The sequence below is a fragment of the Podarcis vaucheri genome, assembly GCF_965113315.1.
Source record: "Podarcis vaucheri genome assembly, chromosome: 3".
NCBI lineage: Eukaryota > Metazoa > Chordata > Lepidosauria > Squamata > Lacertidae > Podarcis > Podarcis vaucheri.
The window spans coordinates 26899678-26921659 of NC_138761.1; the positions used below are offsets into that span (position 1 = coordinate 26899678).

At 42.0% G+C, this 21982-nt stretch overlaps 1 protein-coding gene across 2 annotated transcripts; it reads right to left on the reverse strand.

Moving 5' to 3' along the window:
- Positions 1 to 2235: 2235 nt before the first annotated feature.
- On the reverse strand, positions 2236 to 19329 carry RD3 (RD3 regulator of GUCY2D). Of its 2 annotated transcripts, XM_082217993.1 has the most exons (4): positions 19092 to 19329; positions 17242 to 17323; positions 3518 to 3839; positions 2236 to 2567 (listed from the first exon to the last, which is right to left on the reverse strand). In XM_082217993.1, the coding sequence occupies exons 3-4, from the start codon at positions 3811 to 3813 to the stop codon at positions 2270 to 2272; spliced, it is 594 nt and encodes a 197-aa protein (XP_082074119.1). In that variant the 5' UTR covers positions 3814 to 3839; positions 17242 to 17323; positions 19092 to 19329; the 3' UTR covers positions 2236 to 2269. The 2 variants fall into 2 exon arrangements, with proteins under 2 accessions (XP_082074119.1, XP_082074118.1); XM_082217992.1 differs by lacking the exon at positions 17242 to 17323 and having other exon boundaries at positions 19092 to 19326.
- Between the last annotated feature and the right edge of the window lie 2653 nt (positions 19330 to 21982).

The window sequence follows — 21982 nt, forward strand, 5'->3', positions numbered from 1 at the left end:
TTTTAAAACATAGTTTCTTTTTCACATAGGAAAAGCAGTATACAAATTCCATAAACAAATAAATATTCATAGGTGTAGAAAGTGGCATAGTAGTTGTACAATTGTCAAAATATTTTGGGTCTCTTTCTCTGCTACTGAGTTTAAATGGTCCAGCTCAAACTGGATCTGGCATTTGGAAACCCTGAGTTTGCTTCATATTAAAATAATGCAGTTTGCTGGTGTCTTAGGGAAAGTTTGTGTGTATGAGAGAGAGTGAATTCTTTAGTACAGTGCATCCACATTGTCTCATCTTGCGTGGGTCTGTGGGTGTGTAGATGAGAGATAAATAGATAGATAGATAGATAGATAGATAGATAGATCCCAAAAGCTAGCAAAATCACTCCAGGAGAAATCTTAGCAAAAATAAAAGGGTCCAGGTGGCAGTGGCATACGGTATAAAACACAAAGCCCTCTGAACGTTTAAGTACCCCATTCACTTAACAAGAGTTGCCTGAAAGCAATCACAACTCAGAAACCAGCTAGCTCAGATATCAAGAGTCAATAGTCTTAGTTTCCAGTGGAACACAACCAAATAAACAGCTTCGTTAGTCAATTAACCTATTGTACCATTTACACAAGATAGAATGACTGGCTGGTTCATGCCATACTAATAGAAATTCTTTACCTGCTTCCAAGTATTTCTGCATTAAACTAAATAAACTGAAAAGAATTCAACTTTGTCTGGATTGTGCCTTGTGTACAGATAATTAGTTAGGCCCAAGCAAATATGTTGCTATAAGCTAAGGACCTATCTTTAAAAGTTATCCTCTGGATTTATCTTAAGCTACTCGAAAATAATTCCAGCCCTTTCTTGCCAGGGTTGCAATTTGTCATCCAGAGGTAGACAGACTGGGCATATTTCATGCATAACAGTGTCTAACATTCAGAAAATATAAGCTCATTTCCTTCTCATGGAGAAGAAAAACACCACCCAGCTGAAAAGTTCTCCTGCACAAGCTCAAATACATTTCCAATTCTGATTTGAAATGTGACAGCAGCTGCTTTAGAGCTGCACCATGGAAACAGCACATCAAAGCGCTTCTCCTTCTAGCATAACAGCCAGTAGCTCTTTCTAGCTTTAAAGAGCTACCGGCAACAAGAAACAGAGACACTTGCACAAGCCCTCCATAGTACAGCCTCATGATCAACAGCACTGAAGTGTCTGCATGGGTATCTTAATCCCTCCACACTCCCCACCCCAAGAACATTTTTCATGTCTACACAGAAGTAGCCAGTTATAAGATGGGGCATATGCCTGGTTAGGATCGTGCAATGACAGCTTTCTGAGGGGGACAGCGCTCCAAACGAGTAATAAAATGCTAAGGGATCACCTTGATATTGGCTGGTCTTGGTCATAGCCAGTCAGGCTTAGCTTCCCATTCCACTGCAATTCGTATTCCACCTGCTTGGCAGGGGGTTGGACTCGATGGCCCTTGTGGTCTCTTCCAACTCTATGATTCTATGAAAAGCTATGTTACTTTGTCTCACTGTCCATTGTGGCAGAAGGACTTACATACATAAGGATGTAAATTATGTTCTCATTACATAATTCCACCCCATTCATTTCAATGTAAAAGAAGCACAATACAAATTGGGGGCGGGGGGTAATCAATTACATTTGTGGGCCAAAAGCAACAGCAATAGTAAATACTAATCATATTCACTGGACTGATAAGCGAACACCTGCCATTTCCACTCCAGTTTTTGTCAGAAATCCCCTTCTATCCTATTTTGTGCTGACTACCTGCTGCATGGCAATTGTGTTTGTGGACCCTTTGATATTCTGCTCAGTGTTTGGCTGGGGTTGATATGGCATGTGGTCCAGAGAGTATGTACATCAGCTGCAGTACTGTGGGCATCAGGAGAGAAAAAGAAAGAGAGGTGTTTATAAAAGAGGGTAAAACAGAAACACAGGGCTGATTCTCACAACTACTTTCTGGGCTTCCTTTTCGGTTTAAAGCAAAATAGGTTGAGTGGTTTGGCGTTTGTCACACATCCCATAGTGCACCAAGCTGGCTGTTTATATTAAGAGACCAGTCCATATGAAAACAGGAACACACAGAGAGATACATGGGTTAAAAGAAGCCTAAGAAGCAATCAATGTGAACTCTCCACAGAACAAAGAAAGAAGGGACAACGGGACATAGGAAAAAGTCACACAAAAATGAATAAATAAGTAAATACATAAATAAGATGGTCTGTTCCCAAAATCTGAGTGTTATAAATAAAGTCAGTAGTCCTTGGTGCTCCTGAATTCAGGCATGCTCCATGCCCTTCTGGCTGGATCGGTGCCCCTCTCAACATCTTCCGAAATGGTCTTGATGTCACTACTGAAGGGCAGAATCCTGGCCCGGGACTTGAATGTCATGAGAGAGAGGCTGGTTTTGTGCTTTGTGTTCCACTGCCTTGCAAGCTTCTTTGCCTCTTCTTCCTCTTTGCTCTTCTCCATGGCTTCTTGGAGAACGGAACGAAAAAGCCGAGAAACTTCAGAGACCTCTGGTTCGTATTCAGAAACAAGCTGCCGAAATCTATGGGGAGGAAAGAAGCCAAAAAACTAATTCATAACCTGGGGTATAAATCCTAAAGCACAAATATTTGCTCTTTTAATCTATAGTTACAACAAAAATCCCCTTAAGAATAAGATCCCTTTTCCAAAATCGGAATATATTCGATTCACCAAGTGGATAATAGACAGCTATTAATCCAATCAAATTTTTGCCATTTAAATAATGAGGTATTCAGATGAACAGATATGGTGGATGCATGTTTTTTGCAGGAGAGATGAAGAACTAGAATCACCTCGAAAGGGTTTACTACATCCATTACAAATATTGATGACTTTACCACCAATTTTTTATTTTATTTTATTTTTTGCTTCACTTTGCTTTGGTTACCATCCGATGCAAATTTCTGGAGAGCTTGCAAGATGGCCTAATAAAAGCTATATTCCTAATACAGATTTTGGAAAAGATTTGTTATGCTTTTCTTTCAAGTTATTCACATGAAGGCTCTCAAAATAGCTCAAGACACCCAGGCTGTATGCTGCATTCACACAAACATAATCAATGTTAGGTCATTTGCCTTGCTTCTGTACTGTTCGTCCATGTTTGTAAAAGACAGATTACCGGTATCCTGCCTTATTTATTCCAGTTCAGTTACTCAAACAAAGAAGCTAGTGTCTATGCTATCTTTCACCAAGTATTGCCAGTACACTTTGAGTTTCATCTGCATAGCCATAAGGATGTGAAACTGGATTTTAAGAGAAAATGAGAACCAATATTTTCAGCAAAGCTCAAGACACTCCCTTTCAAGCATCACTTAACTGAGATCTTCAGTCTCTTAACCCACAGCAACAGCATTATGATGCTTCTGAGAAACTTTACAAACTGTGGAAGGTGGGAAAACCAGCAAATTTTCCATTTCTGTTGGTGAGCGTACAGCCATAGCCAGAGAAGGTTGACAGAAGACTTCAGCTTACCTAATAATGACGGGCCCACAGTAGGAGGGATGTATTTTGGAGCACATGTCCTCCAGCTGCAGACGCTCCCCTGGACTGATATCGTAGCTGTGCTTGGGGTAGCTAACTAGCCACCCATAGTCAACACCCGTCTTTATCTTGCGGTACTCGTTCTCTCGTTCCCGATGCTGCTTCTCAGCTTCCTTGATCTGCCAGCTGAGTTCCATCATAAGAGTTTCCACCACCATTTCTGTTGGGCTCCTCTGAGAAATGCGGCTGGGGGGTTCATTCCACCCGAACCAGGAAGCCAGCGCCATGTTCACTCTCGCTCTGGCCCCTCACACTGTAAAAGGGCAAAAAGAAAGATGATACACATTCATTTTTGCCATAGAATCATAGAACTGTAGAGTTGGAAGGGACCCCAAGGGTCATCTAGTCCAACCCCCTGCAATGCAGGAATCTCAACACTATCAAATTGGTCCACCATCCCATTTGAAACCACACTGCACCCTGCTTAGCACATAGCTATTAGTTTTATTTTATACACCACCAGACAAGGTATGCTTCTCTGACATGAAGCATAAAAACATTTGCGACCAAAATTTTTGGTTTTGGGGGTTTTTTTGCTCAGCTGTTTCTACCAAGAACATGAAAAAACTTTATTCTTGTAAGAGGGAATGATGTGAAAATGAAGGGTGTGGCTCTTCACCATGCCGGAAACTGCAACATAGTATAACTGCCTTACACAGAGTTAGACAAATAGCAACTCAGTATTGTCCTAACTAACCTTCCTCAACCTAGTCCCTTCCAGACGTTTTCCTTACCAGATGTTTTTTGGCTACAAATCCCATGCTGGCAGGGGCTGATGTGAGTTGTAATCCAGAACATCTGACCAGGTTAGGGAAGGCTGCTAATGGTTCTTACGGATTTTAGATCAGAGTCTTTCAATCCTGGGTGTTTCCAAGCAGGGCTTGGAACCAGGAACCATGCAAATTGGCATGGGCTCTACCAGGATAGAACTCTCACCTTGGGGGTCCTTACTTTTGGGCAGTGAAATGTGACATTTTGGCATAAAATACTAAATAAAAAATCTGTGAAATCATAACTCTTCCCCTGTTGGATTTAGGGTGGTGCGGGCAGTTCCCCCACAGAGGGTGCCAAGATCCATAATTAAGAAGATCCATGAGGAGGGGGGCAATTTTTGCTTTGCTGAGGTAAAGATGACCAAAGTCCACCCCTGAGAAGGAGAAGGTCACATGTGGCTGCTGCAGTGTCTTCCTTTCAAATGGCCATTGAAGGAGCCTAATATTGCTACACTGAAGCTGAAGGAGCCAAATAGTGTCCCCTCAAAAAAGGGGGGGTCACCAAAACAGAAGCCCCTTTTTCCCAACCCTCTTCCCCCTGCCTTTCAGGCAGCGTAAGAAGAGGATCTTAGGACCCACAACAGCCAAACACTCCCCAAATAGCAAGTGATCCTTCAGTGTGAGAAAACATAGGATATGAATATGGTAACAATTATGCCAGCGATCTAAATGAAAGAAATGTATAGACCTTTGGGAGTATCTGCTAGGAGACAGAGGGCTACAGGGGTGGTGGAAGAAAAACAATGCTATGTGCACCCTATTATTTTTCCATCTGATATCCGACAGGATACATTCAGTTCTGTTATGGGAGCCAGAGAAAGCCTCGACAATCAGCAGCTGAATAAAAGGTCATGTGAAAATCCTCCTGGTTAATCTCAATACATAATCTCCCTGATACAAGGTTGCCATGTGGAACATGCATTTTATTCCTGATTGAATTTAGACCTCATCATCATCAATAAAAATGCAGGCAAACAATTTCTAAAAGCAATAGCAAAATGTGAACACTTTAAAACAAAGCAATATTAAATGCTACTGGAAGCCAGGAGTAAAAGATATTATATATTCAAACTAGCAGCTATAAAACCAGGTGTCAGAACATTAGAAACCCCAATGAAATTTTAAAATCTTCAATTTCTGGCACAAAATGCAACAAGAGGAAGCCCACCAAATTTCAGCTGAGGTGGTATTTCTGGGTCAAGGCATCATGAAAGAGAAGGTTCCCAAGACAGGCCTGAGAGCAAAGCCTCCAACATTTATCTCAATACCTAGACAGGCCCATATCAGAGCAAGCAGCCTCTAATATAACCTGGTCCTAAGCTGTTTAAGACTTTAAAAGACTAGATGCAGCTTTTTGAGGTCCAGCACCGAGGGCCTTCTAGCGGTTCCCTCACTGCGAGAAGCCAAGTTACAGGGAACCAGGCAGAGGGCCTTCTCGGTAGTGGCACCCTCCCTGTGGAACGCCCTCCCACCAGATGTCAAAGAGAACAACAACTACCAGACTTTTAGAAGACATCTGAAGGCAGCCCAGGGAAGCTTTTAATGTTTGATGTATCATAGTATTTTAGTATTCTTTTGGAAGCCACCCAGATGGGCGGGGTATAAATAATAAAATATTTATTATTATTATTATTATTATTATTATTATTATTATTATATCCAAAAGCTAAAAGAGCCAATGGAGCTGGCATGACGTTGGAGCACTTGCAAGCACCAGCTACTTGAGACCCAAGTCATTTGGGACTTTATATTTCAGTGTTAATATCTTAAATTGGGCTCTGTAGTTAACTGGAAACAAATGCAAATCTTTTGAGACTGGCGTAATGCATGTTCAGTCAGACACATCAACCAGAAGCCTCACTGTTGCATTCTGCATTAATTGCAGCTTCTTGTCTTCAATGACAACCCCACACAGAGCATGCTGCAATAGTCCAACATGGAAGTTACCAGCTCCCTGTGGCCAAGCTTTCCTTGTGTAGGAATGACTATATCTGGCAAACCAGCCAGAGCTGGAAATAGGCACTCCTAGCCACTAGGGCATAGTGGAGTCAAGGAGTACTCAAGCTATGCACCTGTTCCTTCCAAGGGAGAACAACCTTGTCCAAAATTGGCTTCTACCAACTTCCCAAGCTTGAGATCCTGCAACACATAGTACCTCCACCTTGTCTGAATTCAGGTTAGGTCAATGATGCTGATGATGTCAGATTGGAGTATAAAAGACAACAGATTGGAGCTGCAGTTCAAGAGCCAACTTCACTCAGTTGGATACTCAGTTAGGATGATATATGTAAGGCAGGTTTTGCCTCTGCTTTCCAAGGAAGCAATTAAAGTCCAAGAGCCCTGTAAACAGTTACAGGCAGCAGTAATAGACCAGAGATGAATTGTGTCAATATAAAGTCCCCTCTTCCTTTTCCTGCTCCTTTCAGTTCCAGGAAACTCATCACAGTGAAGTTAGTGAGCTGGCCCCATTTCCATTCTCTTGCTCCCATGGGGGACGCCACAGATTTTCATGAGAGCTGCTCTGCTAGTGTTTTTAATTTAAAATTCACTGTGGGGCTAATCATCAGATTACACACAGTGGCTTTTCTGTAAGTAAGGACTAAATAACAAAAACAAATGAGAGCTTACAGGACAGTTTCCAAAGCTATGATGGAAAATACATTTTCATTTAAGCAATTTATTAGATTCAAAATGTTTTATAGCCAGTTTTTATATTAAAAAACTTCTTACAGTTTTCAACTTGGTGCTGTAATAATAATAAACTTTTTTCAATCATTCAAAGCAATACATTAAATGCAACCATGGCTTTCCTGGGCTTGAGTTACTTGCCATGACCTAAGCATCTTTCCTTTGCTTTGGGATTTACAGCAAAATCCCATGCAAATCTGCTAAGAAGCAAAACACACAGAGTTCAATAGGACTACCTCATAGGCAATAACTAGGTATAGGACTGTAGACTTAGCCACTGCTTAACTTTTCCGGCAATTGTGCCCACAGAGATGGTGTCAAAAATCACACTCGTATGCTCTTTTAATAACATAATGTGTTAGAACTCACAATTTCTAATCCAGTGAACCGGGGTTAATTTCTACAGGGGAGGTGTAAAAGCTTACAGCTGTCTAGAAGTCCTATCTACAGAAGTCTCCAGACACACAATACTCTCAAAAACCATAATATCAAAGGACTGCACTGGCCAGTTGGTGGACTTATGTCAAAAAGCCCAGAGCATTTCCTCTTTGAGAGCCTCAGTAGCTTATTTCATGTTAGGGGCTGGCTTCAAAGTTAGGCAGCAGCCTTCTTTTCTGTTGTGGCTGTGGAGGAGCCATCCCTCTTCATCTCTTTCAGACACTTCCTTCTCTCATCCCACCCCCTCCTTGCTCAGTGGACTTCCAGAGAAAGGGCAGATTACTCAAACACTGTAAAAACCCATTACACTCATCACAATCCTCTCTAATGTATCTTTTTCTACATTCTTCAAGTTCCAAACTGCACTAAAGCTCCAGACAGCTTAGATACCTGAAGAAGAGCACTAATATTAAAGGCTTGGGATTCACTGCAACATTTTGTTGTGGGTCCCCATTTATTATGTTATAAAAGCAGATTTGGATGCCATCATAAACACCGAGAATTGCATAACACCCATTTATTGTGCTGCAATTTCTATAGCTGAGTCATCGTCCAAGGCTTTTCTTAGACAATTTTTAACACACTTACAGTAAATGCCATTCCAGACATTCCTTTGTTAAAAAAGGTGCTGGTTTTTGAAAGAACTGTCACACATAAGAGATATTCAGTGTCCACAACCAGAGCAAGGACAATAGCTTTAAGTGAGTGGTGTGGGATGCATGGCAGTGCGAAAGGACATGTTTTGAAGGATGAGGAACCAACATGGCACAATCCTTGCTATTTAAGCACACCCATCTCAAGTCGTCCCAGGTCAGGAACTGCACTTAACAAACTACACATGATATAAAGACGACTCAGGCTCCGCTTCCCCACTACTGTACAAAGTTGCAGCTAGGCGGGAACAAGGCAGAGGGGAGATTCACCCTCCTTTTCCCACTCTTCTTCCTTGCTGCTTTTCTCTCAGCTAGAATTCCACTTCCACTGAAACTGAGTCCATGACACCACTGACAAGAGATATGTGTTTCCCAAAGTGGTCAGCAACATACAGGTCAGAGGAGGCATTTCACAGTAGGTACATTAGGAACAGAAGTAGGTACAAATGTAAACTTCCTGCCATGTAATAGCCACATGGTAAAATACATGGGATTGAATGCTTTTTCTTCCTTACCATTCTGGAGGCAGCAGAAACACACAATGGAGAGCCAGGGGCCAGAGAATTTATGTTACAGGGCAGAAGTTTGTGCATGTTCATTTCTGAAGTAGTAGCCCTAAGACTACTTGGTGTGTGTTGATGGTTTTAGGTGGCTGCTTTTTAGAGAATGTAAAAAAGTGTTAATAATGAAATAACACGATTGAAAAGTGGGTTTAAAATAGCCTTTAAAAAGCACACAGTGATGTGGTGGCAAGCTTTCCATTGTTAATTCCCCCCCCCCCCCGCTCACCCACAGAAATGTTTCAATTTAGAATTGCATTTGTTTCATAAAGTTAATTAGGAACTTAATGAATACTAGTCAAATTAAGGCAACTTCAATTGGCAAAATACCAGTCAAAAGTTGTGGTTGTCCCCAAGGAAGCAAATATATTTATGCCCACAGAGTAATAATCATTTCTAAGTGAAACATGGGATTTGTTTGAATATAGCAGCTTTTGTTCTTTAGCCTGGTCCTCTCTAGACATTTTGGATCCTGTGACCAATGGAGTTGGGAGTCGAAAACATCTGGAGGGCACTAGTTTTAGCATTTAGGCCACAGAAAGCATGTATTACTCATCTCCCCACTCAAACGAAGTATCAAATAAACTACTTTTGGCTCTCAGAAACAGTTGAGATATTTTTACAAAACATAAGAATTAACATAACATACTTTGTTTTGTTTTCCAAATATAAAGGTTAAGCAAAGCATGCTAGGTCAGAACCCAAAGGATTTAGGACAGTAGAAACTTTTCTAGGAAAATCTTCAAGAGAGCCTACACATTACAAAAAGATTTGCAAACGTGCAAATCATTCCTGTGAACTTGTCAGGGAGCCCAGATGACTCAGTGACAAGCCCAGGTTTCCCCAGTGTAATGTATACATTTAAAATGCAACATCAGAAGCAGCCTTCAGCTGATGCAAACTGACATTCGCTGTAATCCAATAAAGTGATGGCCCTAGCTGTGAATTCAGGAGAGGGTAATACCAGTAAAAATAAACAGAAGCTGAGAATAGAAATGGTGATAAGAAATCTTTTTGCCCAATACCTTTGAAAAGGGGGTGTTTTTCTTTTTGTTTCTAAATGTTTGTGGTAAAACTCAGCACACTGCATGCTTATTAAAGCAAAACGCAGTCATCTGCCCAGACTCAAGAGTTATGTACTCAGAAGTAGTTTTTGGGGGACAGGGGGCGGGCTGGTGTGGAGGACTCCCTGGTCCTGAATGGGGTAACTGTGCCCCTGAAGGACCAGGTGTGCAGCCTGGAAGTCATTTTGGACTCACAGCTGTCCATGGAGGCACAGGTCAATTCTGTATCCAGGGCAGCTGTCTACCAACTCCACCTGGTACGCAGGCTGAGACCCTACCTGTCTCGCCAGAGTGGTGCATGCTCTAGTTATCTCCCGCTTGGACTACTGCAATGCGCTCTACGTGGGGCTACCTTTGAAGGTGACTCGGAAACTACAACTAATCCAGAATGCGGCAGCTAGACTGGTGACTGGGGGCGGCCGCCGAGACCACATAACACCGGTCTTGAAAGACCTACATTGGCTCCCAGTACGTTTCCAAGCACAATTCAAAGTGCTGGTGTTGACCTTTAAAGCCCTAAATGGCCTTGGCCCAGTATACCTGAAGGAGCGCCTCCACCCCCATCGTTCTGCCCAGGCGCTGAGGTCCAGCGCCGAGGGCCTTTTGGCGGTTCCCTCATTGCAAGAAGCAAAGCTACAAGGAACCAGGCAGAGGGCCTTCTCAGTAGTGGCGCCCGCCCTGTGGAATGCCCTCCCATCAGATGTCAAAGCGATAAACAACTACCTGACATTCAGAAGATATCTTAAGGCAGCCCTGTTCAGGGAAGTTTTTAACGTGTGATATTTTAGTGTATTTTTGGTTTCTATGGAAGCCGCCCAGAGTGGCTGGGGAAACCCAGCCAGATGGGCGGGGTACAAATAATAAATTGTTGTTGTTGTTGTTGTTGTTGTTATGTTTATGCCAACCTCTCATAGACTTCTTACTAAAAACATCTAATTTTGTTTAAGTTCATGTGCAGTTTTTATTAAAGGCTCGCCTTAATATGAAGAGGGTGGATTTCAATATGCCACACTGTAGCACCAAAGTGTTACTTCGAGTTACGATGCATTATACCGATGACCACTTGGCATGCCCACAGGTGTTAGCTGTCTTTCAATAGTAGCTGAGCTGATTCTTCAAAATCTTGAGAGAAGGCAGTCTTGCAGATTCTCCCCACACTCAACACATGCACACACACACTTAATCAGCTTCTACTACTATGCAAGTGACGGTATTTTCACTGTGTTCATTAAAAATCTTCATTTGTCTGATGCAAATAAATGCAACAAAAGCCCAGACCTACTTTTCCCTGTAAAAAGTATCTTTGGGAGGTAGACTTGGAACTGGGAAGTTATGGGAAGGTAAGGATTTAAACAGTTCTCCTCCCTGCCACTTTTCTATCAAAAATTCCCCACCACTCCCCAAAGGTATTTTTTCCTATGAAAAATAGCCAAAGTGCTCTTATTATAGAGTGTACCTGTGCTGTCAGCAGCAGTCAAAATAATTATAAACCAATGTTTCCTTTAAGTGCAAGCTGACTGGAATGTCAAAAACAGATACCTATATGTACAAGCTTGTGCTACATAGAAACAAAAATTTCAAGTCAGAAACTCACAATTTTGTATCTCATCTCAGCAATTAACTCACAAGATGCCACAATTCTCTCAGTCCCCATTCCCCCACCTACAATAAGGAGATATTACTGATACACCACACAGAACTATTGTAGATTACTGAGATAAAGTATATGGCATGATTTAAACACTTGAAACATGCTAAGATATAGATAAACAGGAGAGTGGTTAAAGGAAAAGCTAGGAGCACAGGAAGCTGCCCAAATTGGTTCATCTAGTTCTAAATTACCGGTATCTGCTTTTCAGTGTTCCAGGCAAGAGTCTCCAACACTTGTGTGTGTTTCAGACAAGAGTCCTTCCCAGCCCTACCCGGGGTTGCTAAGGATTTAACCTGGAACCTTATGCACGCAAAAAGTCTGCACTGCTCATTCAGCTATAGCCCTTCCCAAAACTGACTTCACAATTCTTTTGCTGTAGCAGAAATCCAAAGACAGTCAAGAAGACTAACAGATGTTAAGATTAATTGCATCACAAAATGCTGTTTTGATATAATCTGAAGGATCTGGGGTGATGCTTCCAGTACCCGGGATTATGGAGTTAAACCTAAAGATACACTATTGACTCATCCAGTTGTAATCCTCACTTATTCTAATTGGAATCCATAGTTACAAAGTGGTGAGTCAAGGATCCAAATTTAGCTCTCAAATCCTTCTGTTCTTTTTTTTTGGGGGGGGGGGGGTCATTTGTATCTCTACTGTTAGTGGAAAATATCATGTTGTATTTTGACTACTGTGTACACCCCTCTTGTCCAGGCTTCTTTATAATGAGAGTTACTTAGTTTTTTTCAGAACTATTTAATGATAATACTCATGAGGTATTAAGCATATTAAGCAAACCCCAGGGTATGCAGCTCCTTTTTATCAGAAGCATGGTTTTAACTTGAATTTTTGATCTCAAACAGCAGCTGACTTTAAAGTACCTGACTTAACATACCTCTACACGGTGAACATTGTTGCAACCATTTTTTTAAATTGCTTGTAAGAGCTAAAGAGGTAAGACCTCTTCACACAGAGTATGTCTCCACTGCACTCCACTTAATAACATTATTAAGGAGGTGACCTTTTCTACTGGACCAACTTCCGCTTGGGAAACAGCACGTGTTACCGGTATCTTTTCGTCAAGAACAACCAAACAGGAGCTCATTCTCAGCACAGCAAATCATCATGCTCAGATTGCTGACAACAGCTTCCGTGGGATAGCATCATCACAGCTATAATGCAAAGACCTCCTATATCACATCATTTTGGCAACTAGCTTGGAGTGTTTACCACCAATGCAACCACTTTCCAAAAGCAGCCAACATTGAAGAGGTAATTTTCTATACCAGGTGCTAGAATGACATCACGACTGATGCCACAGTCGGAGTAGCCACTGTTGTACAGTCCAGATGTTCGCCAATAGTCCGGGGTGATGGGAGTTTTAGGCCAGCCACATCTGGAAGGCACCACACTAGCTGTCCTTTTCAAACATGCTATGACCAGTGTCACTAAGCAGCACACTCTGCATGATGTTCATAACATGCACTTCAGCTCACAATATCATGACATTGTGCAATAAAGTGCTTCTGGGAAACCACAGAGTGACATAACCATGCTCTTTTTGACTCTGCAGTTCTAGAGCTTTTTTTTAAAAAAAACAAACACCTCATCTTTTTTGGCATAGAACCATAAATTATGGGGGGGGCACCCTCCCCATTTCCAACCTGGGATTCCATGCATGGTGTGAACTATCAAAGGTACACTGCAGGATAACATGTAATCTGGGATTGGCACTTTGTGTGAAATAAATGAGAAATGACAAATCCAGCACTTTCCCACTTCCTCCCAGCAGCAAAGTTAGGCGCCCTCCACTACCTTTTTGCAAACTATAAGGCCTTTGTCTGTCATGCTGGTCCTAAATTAAGAAGAGTCTCCACTTATGTGCCCTTTTAATAAAGGATATTGTTAAAGTAGTTCTAATATAAGAGCCATAGCTCAGTGATATAACATCTGCTTTGCTTGCTCTAAGTCCTAGGTTCAATCCCTGGCATCTCCGTTCCCCTGGAAAGCCACTGTCAGTCAGTGTAGACAACACATTTTTTAAAAAATAAATTATTTTTCAGTTTTTCAAATATTTGCAAACATACAAAACACAAATCACATACATTTCTAATACACTTATATTTGACTTCCCTCCCCTCCTTTTGTAGTTTCTTTTTAGTTTTAATTTTCATACTGCATTTTCTACATTAAGGTAGTCTTTATTTTCTCTTAATAATATATTAAACTGCTTGTTTGCATACATGAGTTTTTCAAACATTCCACAAATTTCTCCCAATCTTTAATAATTTTCTTCTTCTTCTTGGTTTCTTATTACACACGTTGACCTTGCCATTTTGGCATAATCATTAATTTAATTAGCCACTCTTCCTTGGTTTGTACTACATCTTCTTTCCAACTCTGGGCAAAAACCATTCTAACTGCAGTTGTAGCACACATAAACAGTTTTTTGTTTGCTTGTTTTTTGGGTCTTTTGGTATCTCAGTATCTATGATCCTCAGAAGGGAAGCTTCTGTTTTTTTATTAAAAGTTACCTGAAACATTTTCTTCAAATTGTATTAATCATTTCCCAAAAAGCTTTTACACCAACAAGACCACCACATATGATAGAAAGTACCTTCTTTTTCTTTACATTTCTAGCATGTGTTTGATTTTGATTTATACATTTTTGCCAATCTACTAGGAGTTAACTACCAACCATACATCATTTTCATGTAGTTGCCTTTCAGTGTATAACATGCTGTAAATTTTAGGTCTACTTTCCACAACTTCTCCCATGCGGCCATTTCAGTATTATGGCCTATATCTCTTGCCCAGTGAATCATCACCAACTTCACCTACTTTTCTTTCATTTCCCATTCTAATAACAATTTGTACATTTTGGAAATCATTATCATTATGAAAGAGTTATTATCATTAATAACTCTTTCAAACAGTGTAGACAACACTGAGTTAGATGGACCAATAGCCTGACTAAGGCAGTTTCTTGTGTTCCAAGCCGTGATTTTTGCCCAACATGTCAAAATCAAAATTCCCTTTTCTAGATAGCTTAACTACACAGCAATTAGATCTTAAATGTGAAGCAAAGCATTCTCAGAAGTGTTCGGAATTATCTTCAGACCTTTCCATGACCCACTTATGCCAAAGTATTCCAGTTTAAACTGATGTGATCCCTTTGCAGTCAATGAAATTAAATCAGCTTATCCCCACCAAGTCCATGGGATATGATGGACTGAGAAGAATTCCAGCAATGCACTCCATTGAAGTTTATAGCCCTTGGAGCCATGGATCAACTACCCACATGGTCTACCAACACCATAATCCTCTGGTAGAAAGGATGGGTCTACAGCAATGCCACAATATATAGTGACTTGGAATTCCTTCAGCTAAGGGACAAACAACACAATACATGGAAATGATCCAATGTACTTATTTTGGCTTCAGAAAAGCAGATTTGGTGGTTGTGATTTTGAGTGGGAAAGCTGTAGTTGTGTATAGATATGTATTTATTCCCTTTCTGCATCCGCTTTGCTACTCTCCAGAACCCTCCCTGTGGCTATATTTCCCTCTTTCAAGGTTCCAGGTGCACCCTCATCCTTGCACACATCTGGAAACCTACTGGGATAAAAACAGTAAAAAAAATGGAGTAGGAAAATGTCAGGGAGGGCAAGGTTTAAACAAGAACTCATGCTTCTCTGCTTAAACAGCACAGCTTCCAAGTTGCTTAGCAAAAGATCCACTAAGCTATTGCTGAACACATTTGCATCCTATATTTTCAGAGGATGATAAGGCCTGCTGGTTCTAGCCTACTTCCCAGGAATCCTATGCCTCCCCCAGTACTATCATACCATGCAAGAATATGTATGAAGGCAGCGGCAAATTCACTGCAGAAAAGTGATATGATTTTTCAATGCACATTGGACATAATCAATATGTTAGATAAATTATACCTGTCCAAAGAAGCTTTGAAACCAGTAAAACTCCTTATCTCAGACTGAAACTTTTTAAAAAGCTACACTTTGACCTCCTTTTTTTTAAAAAAAATGCAACATAGTTTTTCTTGTTATTTTGAAATATATATTGTTAAATGCATGCAAATTATTTAAATACATAGCTAATGGAGAAATCATTTCCTCAAACTATAGCACAGAAAGAGAGAGAGTGAAGAGACTGCAGGCAATGACCAATTGATGACTGTGCACACGCACTGCTGCAACCCAGAAGTGGCAGGAAAAGGGGGCAGGATAGGCTTACACACACGGTGGTCAGGAACATAACCCCCATGCAAAACAGTTGTTGCCTGTACAACGCCTCTCCATTGGCTTAGCTGAGAGACAATAAACGTGACTGTCATAATTTTCTAGAAATTTCTACTCCAGCTGGTGATTACAAGAACTCTGAAGTAAAGAACTAGTGCTCAATGTTGCTTTTACTCCTTCTTCCCTTCTAATCCCTTTTCCTTTTGTGTCATGTCTTTGGCTACAAATCTGAGGGTGGGAGCTATCCTATTACTGATATTTGTGAACTACTCTGGGAGATTTTCTTTGGCTGAACAGTGGGATAAAAAAGTTTTAACTAAGTAAGTATCCAAAGATCACTATACCCAGGGACAGGCTGTCCACGTATATCTCTGCACGCAAGCAGCAAACACAAGATGATGCTTTAATACTTCTGATCACCTCCTGGGGTGGAGAATGAATGCCTGGGATCAGTACCATCGCATCTCCCAAATGGCATCCTTCAGAGGGCTGATTCATTTGCTCCTATGGAAACATGCAAGCCACTACCCATGTCATTCCAGTACCATCTAGAAAGCCCAGGACTGGGGAACCTGTGGCCCTCCAGGTGTTGTTAAAACTACAGCTCCCACCAATGCTGACCACTGGCCTGAGGATGATGGTGCTGAAACCCAACCTCTATGCTCTGGTAACCCCTAGGTTAGATTACTGCAACACATTATACACAAGGCCACCTCTGAAGACAGCTTGGCAATTTCAGCTGGTGCAGAATTCGGCAGCCAGGCTGCTCACCAGGACAAGTCAGTTTGAGGATATCACACGGATCCTGGCCCAACTGCACTGGCTGCCAATTGGTTTTCGGGCACAATTCAAAGTGCTTGTTTTTACCAATGAGACCTTAAACAGCTTGGGACCACTATATTTCAAGTACCGCCTCTCCCCATATGAACCAATCCAGACACTGCAATAATCATTTGATGCCTCCTCCATGAGAAGTCCAGAGGGTGGTAATGTCGAGAGCCTGCTCGGCATCCGAAATAATCAGTCTCACACCAGGATGACTTGAAGAAAAAGCTTTGGCTTTAGCCGTGCAATGTTTATTGTGTCCAGTGAAAATAATTCATCCTCTCTCCTCCAGCACAGCGCTTGTTCTGTCTGGTACTCAAAAGTAACAATCAAAGGAATGTAACCTTGCCTTTGCCCACAGACAAAGAGAGTGTTATGCTACGTGAGCCAATCATGTAGTCTAGCATGAGGTGTTCACGTGCTCATCATGCTCTTAGCAATATCTCGTGCTGTAAAATCACTCTGCAATAATAAGAACTCTGCTCATGCTCTCATGTACAAGCAATCATTTTCCCACATGGTAACATGAGACGGAGCCTTTTCTGCAGTGGCTCCCTGTTTGTGGAATGCTCTCCCCAAGAAGGCTCACCTGGTGCCTTCATTATATATCCTTAGGTGCCAGGTGAAAACATTTCTTTATAACCAAGACGTTGGCTGATTAACATTATGTGGCCTTTTAAACGTGTTTGTGGGAGAAGGAGTTATTGGTTTGTTTCTGCTTTATTATGTATTTTGTGTTCTTACTTTGTCAACAGGGATGGTGGGACCTGTAGTCTAACAACATCTGGAAGACACCATGTTGGTTGCCGCTGCACTAAATAGCTTTCTTAAAAAAACAAAAAAACAGATCAAGCCAGTACGGTCCCATTAGCATTTCAATGCATTGTTTTACCATTGGATTTTCCTTTAAAAATGACAGATTTTCAATCCAGATAATATTTTGAGAGTATGTAATAGAGAGCAGTTTTTCCTGACAACATGACAAATAATTTCTACCTTGCAACATTCTCATGGCAGCATGAGCTGATCTGGGAGATTCCTATAAATAGCTTTACAAAAACGCTATTGGAGCTAAGCACCTATTTACAGGGGAACAGCCATGATTTAAATCCTATCAAAAAGCCCCATTTTAGATTTGCAGTTACAGAATTAACAGTACCTACAGATTTATCGCTTTCTACCAAATGAACAAAAAACACATTTCAGTTTCATAGAAGCTGAGGATATATTTATCCATTTTTATTGAAGATTCAAGAAAGAACTAAACTACAGTATGTTTATTTCAAATACCAAATACTAGCTCTTATCAAAGTTAAGAGAGCACTGGTGCAATATTGTGGATGTTGGATGATAATGAGCTTTGGTCTGTGAATCATGGCTTCAGAATTTTGCCATAATTCCCATTAAGGAACTTCATGTAAACTCTACTTCTGGCTAAATTCCCCATCTTTCAAACTTGCCCCTCAGGAATGGTGAGAAGAGAGTCAAGGCATGGGGTGTATAGCCTGTACAGTGGTACCTCGGGTTACATACGCTTCAGGTTACAGACTCCGCTAACCCAGAAATAGTACCTCGGGTTAAGAGCTTTGCTTCAGGATGAGAACAGAAATCGTGCTCCAGCGGTGCAGCAGCAGCAGCAGGAGGAGGAGGCCCCATTAGCTAAAGTGGTGCTTCAGGTTAAGAACAGTTTCAGGTTAAGTACGGACCTCCAGAATGAATTAAGAACTTAACCCGAGGTACCACTGTATATTCGCACACACATTGCTAGACATTAATATGTCCTTGGAACAGATGGTTGGTGTTTTGAACTCTAGCAGTGTTTAAAACAACCTGTTGGGGAAAGTAAGGAAAAAGACATAATTTTCCCCCAGCTGGTATGCAATGCCCACTTATGTGCCTCAAAGCAAGGGGGGGCAGTTGCAGCCAGAAACACCCTCTATATATGGGTGTAGTCAGGATTTATGGGGGGGGGCAGGACACCCACCTGTCAATCATCCTCGGTCTAGCAGATTCGGAATGTCTCAACAACAGTTGTTTCAAATTACAGTGGTACCATCCGCCAGGCATGCCGGAGCCCTATTTCTGTTCTCATCCTGAAGCAAAGTCCTTAACCTGAAGCACTATTTCTGGGTTTGCGGAGTCTGTAACCTGAAGCGTATGTAACCTGAGGTACCACGGTACTTTCTTTTGACCCCAGGTGCTCAGGGGGAAAAAACCTGTCAAAATCTTTCTACTAGTTAAGCATTTTTATTTATTTACTTGATTTGGCATGGGGCAGCTGCAACCCCCCATCCTACCGCCGGTTACGCCCCTGCCTCTCTATATGCCTACAGAAATCCAGATGCGTTTGTTAGCGCTCCATCCAATCGTTACCTGTGGAACCGAGCGGCTCCATCGCAGGGGCGCAACTCAGAGCCATGCGCCGCAGACTTCCAGCCGGACTCGCCGCAAAGTGAGCCTCCCACCACGGGCGGAATGGGGTTGAGCAGACGCAAACGCGCCCGAAGGCCCCCCCCCCAAAGTGAGGCGCGCGCTTTGCCAAACTTTCGCCTCTCCCCCTCAGGAGGCGCGCCTGGGCTGCAGCCCTTCCTCACCTGGTGCCTGGCGGACGGCGCTGAGAGGAAGCACCCCAGAATCCAACCCGACAGAGGACGAAGACCCGAAGAGCCCCACTGCCGAGGAGCTGAAAGGCGAGAGGGAACCTTCCCTCAGCGCTCTCAAGCGCCTTCTCCCGCCCCTGGCGCCCGAACCGGCCAGAGTCTTCCCTCAGCGACACCCACCTCAGGCTCCTTTTGCTCGCATAATCCGGGCGCGCCCAACGACTTTCCCCGGCCAGGCCCCGCCCCTCCGGGTTCCTGATTGGCCGTCGCTATAGCGACCGACCGCCCTAAGCCGCTTGTCCCTTATGGCGGGAGGAGGAAGGAGGAGTTTGGTCGAGTAGGCCCGGAGCGAGGGCGAGCGGGAGACACAGGGATGACAACCCCGGAGAGGGAAAGCATGGCGGGGAGAGCAGGGGCTGCCGGCCCGCTCTGTTCTGGAGGGCCGTCCAAGTGAAGCAAAAATGTGCCCTGGGAAAATCCAGGCACGGTGGGGGCTGGGAGTGCAAAGAAAGTGATCCCCCAAGCTGCTCAAGATGATGCACACAGTGCTAGCCATATGAGTGGCAAGTGTAATATTGGCAAAAACCCCACAAAACTTGTCATTATGTTTATGTGTGCTTTATAAGTAAGATGCCCTCAAAAGAACCCACATCTGTATTTGTCCATTTTTTCCCCTACAGAAGGAACTCAGGCTGAGCAATAACAAAGTGGATAAATAACAGACCCTCCTAGTGTCCCTGTTGTCCAGATTTTGAGAAGCCATCCCAGTTTCTGATTTGATCTTGGAATGTCCCACTTTTCCTTAGGATGTCCCTATTTTCATTGGAGAAATGTTGGAGGGTATGGGGTTATCCGACCTCCAAGCCGTCTGAAGGCAATCCTGTATAGGGATTAAAAAAAAAAGTTTAATGTTTTATTATGTTTTTATATATACAGTGGTGCCCCGCAAGACGAATGCCTCGCAATACAAAAAACTCGCTAGACGAAAGTTTTTTCCGTTCGCGATTTGCCTCGCAAGACGAATTTCCCCTATGGGCTTGCTTCGCAAGACGAAAACGTCTCGCGACTTTTTTTCTTTGACTAAAAACAAAGACATGTTTTGTTTATAAAGTTAATTTATTTTCCCTTAAATTTTTGAACTGCTCTTTACAGTATGTGTGACTTTAAAGAGCAGTTAATAAACTGTTGTTGTACCAAATTTGGCTTTGTTTGGACTTTTTTTGACCATAGGAACGCATTAATTGATTTTCAATGCATTCCTATGGGATTTCGTGCTTCGCAAGACGAAAAATTCGCTAGACGACAAAAATTGCGGAACGAATTAATTTCGTCTTGCGGGGCACCACTGTACTGTATATATTTTGGGGGTAAAAATAGCAAACTTATCATTATGGAATGGGACGTCCATATTTTCATCAGAGAAATGTTGGAGGGTATGAAATAATATGAAGCTACATAATGGGGTCGATGGCAGGGATAGATCATAGACTCGAATTCAAGACTATGTGAGGCTTAAGCCTGCTCACTAAAAGACACTCACATTGTTTATATGGATTTGTACTCAAAACAAATCCTTACTGGACCAGCACTTGCCATGTGGCTTTTTTCTGTTTTAAGGCTTCTCCATACAAGTGTATATATATCATTATTAATTGCTTTTTAGAAGCTTGTTTTAAACTGTTTTTTAAATAGATTGTAATTGTATTAGGATTGATTAGTTTGCCTTCCTGTGCTCCTTAGAGGAAGGTGCAGCACACAAATCCAATAAATAAATAAGCAATCCCCCCCCCCCAGTGTATCATTTTCTGCTGTGGAGCAAGCCTATCCAAGGTCTTTGATTATTGGACATTAATGATGTAAGCAGTTGGAAACTCATTTACTGCATACACACAGTACGTTTGTATGGGTCCATATACAATGTTCTGCACCTACTTGTAAAAAATAAAAGGGAAAGAAACAGTTATTATTACTGAATATCCAATTCTTTCAGGACACTCAGGGTGACTGAGATCACTGTGGGGGGTGTGATCCAGTACAATCAAACAAAATTTAAGAACAATGTAAGTCAATGCAAACTAAACAGCAGTTGAGAGAAGGTAACATTGTGTAGCAAAGATACACGTTGAATGTCTGTTGAAGGAATTTGGGGTTAATTGTTGGGAATCAGTGTATGATCACATTTTATTCCATGCGATTTATATATTTGCTTCTCTGTATTTATGGTAAGTCACCTTAAGACCATTGTGATATAAGGCAATGGATAAATTGTGTGTGTGTGTGTGTGTGCGCGCGTGCGCGTGTGCGCAATATATATAATCTCTTACCACCCATCTAGATTCTCCCATGTGTATTTTATATTTTATGGAAAACACTTAGAGAGTTTGATGTTTGTGCGGTTTAGAAACCCTGTTAAATAAATAAATAGAATAGAATCTCAGGGTGGGCAACAGTAACTTGATAAAACAACCAATGCCAAATAAAGCCATTAAAATACATATACAGTACTGTACATAAAATCACACCTCGCAGCTAAATATGTTTCAATCAAGGTCGTTTAAATGCTTCCCTGAACAGCCTTGTAGAACATGGCCAAGAGGAAATTACAGATGAGCCTTCAGATCAGGAACACAGGTGGCACTGTGGTCTAAACCACTGAGCCTCTTGGCTTGCCAATCAGAAGGTCGGTGGTTCGAATCCCTGTGACGGGGTGAGCTCCTGTAGCTGTATGCCAGCTCCTGCCAATCTAGCAGTTTGAAGGCACACCTAGATAAATATGTACTGCTACAGTGGGAAGGTAAATGGCATTTCCATGCGCTCTGGTTTCCATCATGGTGTCCCATTGCTCCAAAAGCAGTTTAGTCATGCTGGCCACGTGACCCGGAAAG

Bases quoted from the DNA above. Each gene is read 5' to 3' on its own strand.
- RD3 (XM_082217993.1), bottom strand. From the start codon at position 3,813: ATGGCGCTGGCTTCCTGGTTCGGGTGGAATGAACCCCCCAGCCGCATT. The intron at 2,568-3,517 runs GTAAGCTGAAGT...TCCTCCCCATAG, and splicing joins TGTGGGCCCGTCATTATTAG to ATTTCGGCAGCTTGTTTCTG.